The sequence below is a fragment of the Scomber scombrus genome, chromosome 17, assembly GCF_963691925.1.
Source record: "Scomber scombrus chromosome 17, fScoSco1.1, whole genome shotgun sequence".
NCBI classification, from domain to species: domain Eukaryota; kingdom Metazoa; phylum Chordata; class Actinopteri; order Scombriformes; family Scombridae; genus Scomber; species Scomber scombrus.
Genome location: NC_084986.1, coordinates 18,520,517 through 18,530,771, shown reverse-complemented (window position 1 = coordinate 18,530,771; position 10,255 = coordinate 18,520,517). Strand labels below are relative to the sequence as shown.

The 10,255-nt window shown below is 39.7% G+C and overlaps 1 protein-coding gene across 1 annotated transcript; it reads right to left on the bottom strand.

Annotated features, from left to right (window-relative positions):
* Positions 1 to 8,377: 8,377 nt before the first annotated feature.
* On the bottom strand, positions 8,378 to 9,877 carry LOC133997817 (potassium voltage-gated channel subfamily S member 3-like). Its single transcript, XM_062437530.1, has one exon. It carries the CDS (start codon positions 9,875 to 9,877, stop codon positions 8,378 to 8,380), a length of 1,500 nt encoding a protein of 499 aa, XP_062293514.1.
* Positions 9,878 to 10,255: the final 378 nt, after the last annotated feature.

Sequence of the window (10,255 nt, the reverse complement as noted above, 5' to 3'; positions counted from 1 at the left end):
ACCCCTGATTATCTTAATTGAATTCACCTGTACACTCAAGCCTTATTTAAAGACAGCCCTCTTTTCCACTCATTCTCTTTCACCTTCATATGGGGCAGCATATCTGGTAAGAAGTTGCATTTAGTCCACATTTTGTCATATCTACATTTAGTTTAATTGAAACCCAATGTACCCCTTTAAAGACATGAGGATGATTTGATTTGTGTTCATTTAATCTTGTATCTCTTTTTCTTTCAGATATTGACACCCATGTGTCTTTTTCTTTCCACTTTTCATTCACTACCACAATCTACATTATTGAAATAAACCTCTTGAGTGAATACAAGTTTCATGGTCTTGTTTCCATGCATCCTGACCGATGCCCATCACGATGGTATACCTCCTTGGAACCTCCTATATTACAATGTTCATGAGCTAGTTGCTAACTTTGTCTGTTTTCTGTTTGGTGCTGGCTAGGTAGCATATGGTCAGTTATTTTTCTGGAAAAATAAACAAAACAGCTAGAATTGAGGCTGATTAGAACAGTGAGACAGTACATTTGTGGACCATAAAACCAAAGCGAAGAACAGAAAGCTCGAGCTGAGGGGGAGTTCACTGGTAAACCTGGGTGGGATCATCATTAAAAGATTTACCTGCAATCTTCCAATAATAGTGGTGAAGCTTTAACTAAAATTTTGTCATCCACACCTTCCCTCCCAATTCTTTCTCATTGTCTTGTCTGTTGAGAAATTGGTTTGAAGTACAGTAAGTGGATATTCCCTCATCCTTGTATTTAGGTACATGAGACATTCAACACACCATCTAAGATTTCAGAACCAAGTAAAATGTTTATGGGACACTATTGTCAGCTTTGCTGTTTATGTTGATCAAACAATGTATTTTATTTCACTATCCTCCACAGCATTTATAAGGAAAGCAGGTATGAAGTAGCTGTTAAAGTTTGAGACACCCTGTATCCTTTATACTGTTATTCACAGGCTCACAAGCATTATATGTAATGAATTTACTTTTCATTCATGTGTTTCACAGGGACACTGAGCTGGGCAGGGCCGGCATAAAGATAAAGTGGATCGGATGAAAAATGTCGAGTGCATGCTTTCGGCTCTTAGCTCGGATGATGCTCTCACTATCCATGGAGAGAGCAAGGATTTAATGGAGGCAGTAAAAGAGGGCAGGGGGGCTCTGAGTCCTGCTAATGAATCAGAAGAAAGGAGGAGAGAGAGAGGAGAGGGTTGGGCCGGCAAAAGATACCAGGACAAAAAACAGTGTTCTGCAGAGCAACATGAATTCCCTAAAATGAAATCTGCTACTGGAAATGGCTTTTGAATAATGTTATATCAATCCAATAATGTAGAAACACCCAAATAATGGTTGCATTTGCAGCAAAAATATTGTCTTTCCCCAATTGTTGCCCCTGCCAGCGAGACCAATAACCATTAAAAAAAATCAAGCAGCAGCCTGCCGGTGGATCAGTCACTAAAAACTCAATGTATAGACATAACTTTATTTGAGATTTCAGTGGAGATCCAGACATTTCTAAAGATCCCAAATATGTCAGATTAAATTGAAAGATCTTTGAATATTTCTATTCGGTGGAATGGTGCACTTTTGTGGAACAAGATTATTTTAAAGGGGACATATCATGCTTTTTGTGATTTGGTTATTTTTATATTGTTAAACTTGAGGTGAATGTATGCAAAAATACTCCCTAAAAGTCAAAATTCAGGGATTCAACCTGCTCTGAACATTTCATTTGCAGTTCAAGATACCTCTACTTCCTCTTTGTTATTACATCAGTTTGTCGTGCATGTCCACAAACAGATTGTTCCATGGGTTGTTCACATTGTCCATTCACAAATTTTTGACTGGATTTGGGCTCAACCATGTACAGAAGTATTTGAGAAGTTTGCATTTCGTAGTAGTGAAATCCTACTACTACTGTTTGTAGTAGCTAGGGGAAGTCTGGCAAGGGACATCTTCAAGAAGCTGACCAATCAGAAGGGAGGGGGCCTTAAAGAGACAGGAGCTAAAACACCCTGTTTGAGATGGAGGCTGACCTGAGGGGCTGCATAAAGGAGCAATATATATATATATGGATAAGGATTTTTTTTTAAACTCTAAATCGTGCAAATATATTCCAGTATAACCCAAGAATATAATTATAGACATGGAAATGTGCATAATATGTTGTTTAGAACTTAAAAGATCAATTTTAAGTACACAACACAGTTGTCTTGTAAATGTGAGTGTTACTTCTTATGTACTGGGATTTTTAAAGCTCTGCTTCAACCTTGCAGTGTTTAGGCTGTAACCTCACGTAACCTGTCCAAACAAACAGGAATTGAAATTGTCTGCAAAGGCAAATACCGCAAGTTCCTGTGGAGCCGAGGCTGCTGAGTGGTGAGCTGGAATTGTGTTGAGAGCACAGCACTGAGGTCAGGATGTGTAACCCCCCCCCACTGATAGGGATACCACGGGACATTGGATTATCTGCTTATCTCTGTCCTCATAATTGCTGGGGGTTTCCTAGGGCAAGACTGTAATGGTGCACAATAGGCATGGCTAAAGAGGCTAATTGAAATGCTTCAGTCTTCCCTTGTTCTAAATGGGATCAGTCACACTGTAGTATCGAAAGTGAGGTGAAGGTGGGTTTAGCCGTAGACAATTTAAAGGATTTTCTTTTGTGGAATAGCTAAAACTGGCTCAGAAACTCTTGATTTTTTGTCACACTGGGATAATCCAGATTTGAATCCTTTTTTTTTTAAAAAACATGTCTTATTTCCATTAAGTTTTTATCTTTATGTTTGTGCATAACACCCTAAAGTAAGAAATGTGGACTCCCTCTGTATTGATGTTTGTACTCTGTGTGGTTGTATGTGTTTTCCTGTTGAGGTATGTATATTTGCAGCACCATAAAAGCCCTAAGTAGCGAGGACTTTATAAATACAGTGATATGTGGCACTGGTCCATGCTATGTGCTTTTCCCTATAAATAGGCATTAGATAAACACATACTGTATGTTTAAAACGTTCCATTAGTTTGTGATAGAAAATAAAGTTTTCTGAATCTGAAAAGACAATCTTGAGAATCTAAAGAAAGGGCAACTACAATAAATACAGTCGTCTCTGAATTAAAGCAGATGTATGTGTTGATAAGCTAAACAAAACTCAACCACTGTCAGTGTAATAAATTATTATTGAAATGTACAATAACAATGTCCATCCAGTCTCAGTTTAATACACATGCATGAGGGGAAAAAAGGCAGGATCCAAATATAAACAAAGTGTCAAAGTCTATGCTAGTAAAAAAAAAATTGAATAATGTGTAAAGCATGTGTTCAAAAGCAATAAACTGTAAACAGTAGGTCACTTCACCAGCAGTGAAACACCAAAAATAATGCTACGTTAGCGTTCCTGAAAACTGAGGTATTTCTTTGGTAAACTATTCATCCATGAAGAAATATGTGTTTCAGAGTTCATAGTATGTTTTGGCAGCTTTGTATTGTAAAAGCTGGATAATGGACCGAAAATGGCATCCATTCAGTCCAATAAGGATTATCCCCTCTGGCGCATACAGCAAAAAAGTTTCTAGCTTCCAGCTTTGCTCCTTCGCTGTGTGGCCCACTGAAAATGCCCAGTAGTGTTTCCCCCGGTTTCCTGCTTGGCCCATAGACTTTATATTGTGATGACGTCATGTTAAAAAAAAAACCCACAATTGCTGATATTGTAGACGTCTATTTTAGTGAAAAATTTCAAATTTCAAATATTTCAATATCTAAATGTATTATTGTAACCCTTTTTAATTTAGTCATATGTAAAGCTTCACTTATTAAATGCTTGTGTTATAACCAGGCTAACTTTTAACTAAAGCTGGTGCAAACTGCTCCAGCAGAATTTCACTCCCCTTTACCTTTTGCACATTAATCATTGCAGTGACCTTTTCCTTTTATGTGAGGTAGAGGGACAAATGCCTCTACAGACCCTGAGGCTTTATGTAATTTACATGTGTATACTCTTACCTGGAGGCAAATGTCAGATTTTTAAAGGGAAGATTTATGTTTTCTCTTTGAAAAACTTGACTAAAACTGCACATATTGATCGGTGTGCACACCTGCCATGTTTTGGCTCTCTCCGTCAACCTCTGCAGTGACTTCTGTTTAAAATGAATGTTCACCAGATTCTGCTGAAGTGTCCCCTCCTGACAAGACTGCAAGCTGAGAAACATCACTGTCTCTGTTCTGCACAAAAACAACTCACTTCAAATCAGCATCACAGTGCTGGTCGGCAATGACAAATATAAATCTCAAACAGAAAGAAAAGGCTTAAATATATTATATTGATTTGTTTTTACTTCCAACTCATGAAATTGACCACAGAGTTTCTGACAGGAATTCAATTGCTCAGTGACACCTTTTATGCTGGTGTTTTAATGCTCCATCGCATACAATCAGCTGTGGATTACGACTTTGTTTGTCCCAGCAGTATTGTAATCATGATCATGATCATTTAAAGAAAAAAAACCTAAACAGGAAGCTCGAAGCACAGCTCTCCTCGTGCAGGATGGAAAAATTGTCATTTCTGCAACAGTGACATTTGTGCTGACACACTAACTGTGACCTTTACAGGTAATTGGTACTTTCTTCTTTGCAGTCAACAACAATCTAAACAATGCCATTCATGTACTGAACATACTAGAAAGGCCACAATTGTATATGATTCAGAGAGAGGAATTCACTTTTTTCTTTGTTTCCTTACATACTGGTGACAAAACGGTGAATAAATGTGTGGAGAAACATAAAAATAACAGTTGTTTCCACACAGATGACTGAATTGGTATGATGCAGAATATGTAGGACCCCAGGGAATACACAAGGTGTGGGCCCAAAATGACCCACTGCTCATCCCCTCTCTGTGTGCAATATTCTATATATCTTTCTGCTTTTCGACACCAAAGACTGTAAATGAGACTATTTGGCCCGGAGCCTCAGAAACCAACTACAACATTGTATTTTTTTCTGAGAGTTTGGGGGATTTTAGGGAGTTTAGGAGATTTGGATTCTGCAGTTAAATATTTCACAAACTGATTACAGCAGAGTTTTTTTGATAATAGAAATAGTTCAGTTTTTGTCCAAAAACAGAACATTAGGATTACATTTGACCGCCTTTAGACCAACAAAAAATGCAGGATTCAGCATTTTAGCATCATAATTTAATGCCTGGAGACCTGGAAACTTTCTTTCTGTTGTCTAGGAGTATTTGATACATTTGGGGGGACTACAATCCTGACCACTTGCTTTTAACTTTGTATTGTTTTTCCTTTTGTCATCTGTATTTTTAAGATGTCAAAATCTGATCTGCAACTTTCTCTGTAACAAACTTTGTGAACATTTGAGACGCCAGCTGTTGTGGGGAATTATTGGAAATAGAAGATATACAGCTTGACATAAGGTCAATATCGAATGCATTTTGCTGGCAGCAAAGTGACAGAATATTGAAATCCACTACCCTCAACAGAACCCATGGAGCTGGGAGTAATGGTGAGGAAAGCAAAACTATCATTATCTGTTGCCGTCGGTGCTGGATTGTCATCTCCAACTCCTGCGATGGATTCCTCAACACAAAGACTGAGATCAATGTTCACACAAACATCAAATAAAGATTAGAGATTTGTCCTGAGAGCCTTCAAACCCAATTTCAACTGAGCAGAACTCAATAATAGTGTTACTTTACACCAATACTTATTTTCTTATCTTACATACTGTACCCAGGGTGTGTTTTCACTGCTTTCACAGAAGACTGCTTTTGTTAAATTATTCCTATTCTTAAAAGTGTTCTAGTGACATTTGTAACAGTGTTAGCCAAAGTCCCAGAGTAGCAGCGGTAATGATCATCATGCAGCCATTATCATTTCATGGTACCCATAAATCATTTTTACTCCTCTGTTTACACTTTACTGCCAATAATCCTGCAATGCTTACCTCATTACCTCCCTTTCACTTTGTGTAATGCATTGATTCACAAACTTTTCATGATGTTTAAATCTATCAGAAATCAACTGTAAACATCTTGTATGTAGGTTTTTTCTATTTTTTTTGTAAAAAACAGTTAAAACAAATCAACTGTAAACAGGAAGTGACTGTAGCATCACTGTAACATTAATTATTTGTAAATTTTGGTATTACATTTGTTTATTTATTTATTCATACTTCCACGGGGGAATTTTTTTCAGAGCTAGTTCTGGCAATTTAGAGAGAATAGAAAATATTGGACTATACTAGCCTAGCTGATGCTAGCATAACACTTTGCTAACTAAGCTAACGTTAGTTTTGTCACTTGGTTAGCTATGCAACACTTGGCAGTTTATCTACAGTATGTAAACATCTAGAGACTAGTCTGTGTGTTAATTAGTGTTAATGGAGGGACAATGTGTAAATTTAAACACCTAAGTTATTGCCAGAGTAATTGAACGTAAGAAGAGGCTTGTGAGCCTTAAAAAAAAAGTCTCTGAGAGACTTATAGCTTCAGTATAGACACAAGTTATTGATATTCAACTAGGGTGATTGTCCTGCTTATGTTGGAGGGCTTGTAGGGTCCTGAAGAGCTTCACAGAAAAAGAGGAAAAATTAGAGAAAAGTCAAAAAGTTTTATATAATTTTGAGTAACAGAACACAATTTATTATCTCCTTATTCATCTGGTGACCCCTCCGATTTTTCTCGGGACCCTAAGGGGTTGTGACCCTGAGGATGGCAACCACTGTTATAATGTATTTGTCAAGATATATCCTGTCACTTGCTAACCAACCATCATGTAGTGCATGTTATCTGCTCTTCACTCCTGCATGCATCCAGTACACTACATAAAGATAATCAATGCGTGTCTGGAACAATACTCTGTGCTTGTCATTACAATAAATGGCAGCTGACAAAAGCAAAACACAGAAAGGGTGGACTAAGCAATATGCTAATCTACTATGTGATGCACCTGATACAGGGAAGCCCAGTAATCGAAACTCATTCACTTTTATTAACAAATAATGAGACTGTAATTGGATTATCTATTCAGGTTAGGCAGCAGTTACTATTTACACACAGCCGCAGTGAAGTACAAACTGTATCTGTAGGAGGCAACCAACCGACTCTTCACTTACTTTCATTTTCTAACAAATTTCAATTGCTGAACTGTCAAATTCAGGCAGTAGATAAGAAACCAAGACAAGTACGAAATAAGAAATAAGTCAAAAAATGTGTTTGCCACAACAGCAATGACGGAGATGAATATTTCAACAAGCATTTCAGTGGATTTAGCTTTGAGAGAAGATGCTTCTGGCCAACTGTGTCAACACCTTAAAGTCCCCTGCATAGAGAAGTATTCATTTATTTATTTGACATCTTTCGCTCAAGTAGGACAGCAGTTCACCCAACCGGACATGATAACACGAGACAGGAAATCAATACTTTCAGGAACTAAAAAGACTGAATAGGTAAAGTTTTCTCTGCATTTTTAGTACATTTCACCACTGAAGAAAATGCATTGTTAACGATTTCTATATTGATTGTAGAGTCATTTCTGTCAGAAAGTGTTACAAGATCCTGCACACCATTTTCCTGATATAACAATTAATACACATATAATGAACCTCAGTGGATGAACTGTCTGAATGAGCCAGCTGCAGTTTACTGTATGCCATGTCACAAATTAGAGGCATCTTTCTTCTGATTCACTGAGTCAGTTTTTATTTCATGTCAACAAAAGTTACCCCCAACATGCCAACACAACTGACCAACAACAAAAATGTAATAACATTAACCTCATATCAGTGCTTTCCACAGTCCTTTGTGTCTCTCTCTTTATCAACATCTATAATATTGCATAATTCTACTATTAATAACTATTTTTTATTTCTCTCTTTCAAAATGCATTTATTTTTGTTCATGCAGACTGTGTAACATCAGTCAATTTAGAGATCTATGATACCATTTTTAAACATCCGACGGCATTGTTGTCATTCTAGACTTTTGCATTTGCTAAACTTTCAGCAAGAAGACTAATCAATACAGAGCATTACTTTGAAAAACATTAACATTATGGCCTCCTACATGCATCATTGCAGTTTTCTCAAGCAGAAAATGGGCTTTCAAACCTCTGAGCAAGGTTCAGATAATTCCCTTTAGATTTCTCGGTTTTAGCAACGCTGTATATCACAATCTATTCCCTTGTAGAAAAAAACAAACACTTCATGGCCGCGATATTTCTCTGTCAAATTGCAGGAGGAAGACAGTGCAGGAAGGCAGCATCAGTGATGGAGCGCTCTGCCCTGTGAGGCACGGAGTGACTCGCAGTCATAAAGGGAGCAGCATTCGGTGAAATGGCAAGAATCTCATTTTGCGGACCTATTTTCACAAGTGTCATTATCATACACCTCTATGTCCTGGAGACTGGAGGCATCTGTATCGTCTCCACCACTGCCCTCACTGTTCCTGAAGGCGATACCTCCTAAGAAAGGATACATGCTTTCTGTGAACAAGTCTCTGATGTTATAATAAGGAAGGTCTGGGTCTTGTCTCTCAGGTTTAGTGATCCCCTGCTCCTCCATGATTTTGTTTCTTTGATAATACTTTGAAAACTTATTGAAGATGATGGTGATGGGCAGAGCCACCACTAATAGTCCACAGATGATACACAAGGTGGCCACTATCTTCCCCGCCAGCGTCACCGGGCAGGTGTCACCATAGCCGACTGTCGTCATGGTGATGGTGGCCCACCACCAGCCTGAAGGGATGGTGTCCAAATCAGTCTCCTCATCGTCCTTCTCAGCGAAGTAGATGAGGGCAGAAAAGATGGAGATCCCCACCGAGAGGAAGAGAAGAAGCAAACCCACCTCTTGGTAGCTGTGGCGGACAGTGGCACCTAACGCCCGCAGCCCAATGGAGTGCCGGGCCAGTTTGAGGATTCGGAGAACCCTCATGAGACGCATAACCTGCACCACTTTCCCAACATTCTGTAGGTCCTCATTCTCCTCTGCGGCGTCCTCATCAGCTGTCTCCAGAGCTAAAGTGGCGTAAAATGGCAAGATGGAGGCAACATCGATGATGTTTAAAGGGTTTCCCAAGAACTTCCTGCGGGAGGGCGCAACAATCAGCCTGATGATGAACTCAGCCGAGAAACAGGCAATGCAGATCTCCTCTAGGACTGTGAGAACAGGGTCCTCAATGGGTCTGTCATTGACGTCCACAAGCTGAAACTCAGGCATGCTGTGGACACACATAGCAACGATAGAGGTCAACACTACACTGAGAGAAGCCACAGCGATGACCTTTGAGCCTCGTGAGTGACCTGGATCCTCCATCCGGAGCCAAATGTAGCTCCTAAGTTCCCCACACCAGGCACCTTTGAACTTGGCCAGGTCTTTATCGAGGGCAGACAATTCCTCGAAGGAAGAGTCAAAGCTTGGCTGTTGCTGGTCATCGCTCCTGATGTCCCAGTCTCTGTCTTCAATGTACTCCTTCCTTTCGTGGAACCAGTCGCTGCAGCAGGGGCTCAGGTGGAGCTCCTGGATGCCCCAGTACTCGATCTCCTGGCTGAAGGAGAAGACGCACAGCTCCTCCATCATGTGGATACGTCCTGTGTGATAGAAGTTGAGCACACAGAGGAAAACCCTGGGATTCCTGTCAAAGTAGTACTCCTTCTCAGTCGGGCTGTAATCGTCACACAGCTCCAGGATCGCTGCCTCACTTTGGCAGCGCAGCAGACGAGCCAGACGTGTGTGAGGGAAGCGTAGCAGCGTGTCTGGATCCACTTCATGTCGTACCCCTCCCACGTTGAGGTGGACCTGGTCCCCCTCATTCCCATGCCGGTGGAGGATTTGCCCATATCCCATGGTCTTGATGACACATTAAGAGACATCACAATGAGAAATGAAACCGTGTCAGTTTTATAGATTTCTTTCCATGACAAGAAAATACACACACTGACAAAACATCAACAATCAGTATTATGAGTGGTTCATTTGTGTGGATAGATGTCTGCTGAGACATATCTGACTGCACTGTTTGTAGAACACATTAGTCCTCTGAAGGGAAAAAAAAAATCAATACAGCACACACAGGAAATGGCTTGAGCTGGACTGAGTGAAGAGGCGTGAGGTACAGTCACTTCTTGAGGGCTCAAGTGCAAGATTATCACCAGAAGCTCAAATTACAGTGCGGACTAGACTAACTTAGAGGAAATGAGAGGCAACAAGTTGAAACTGAACCCA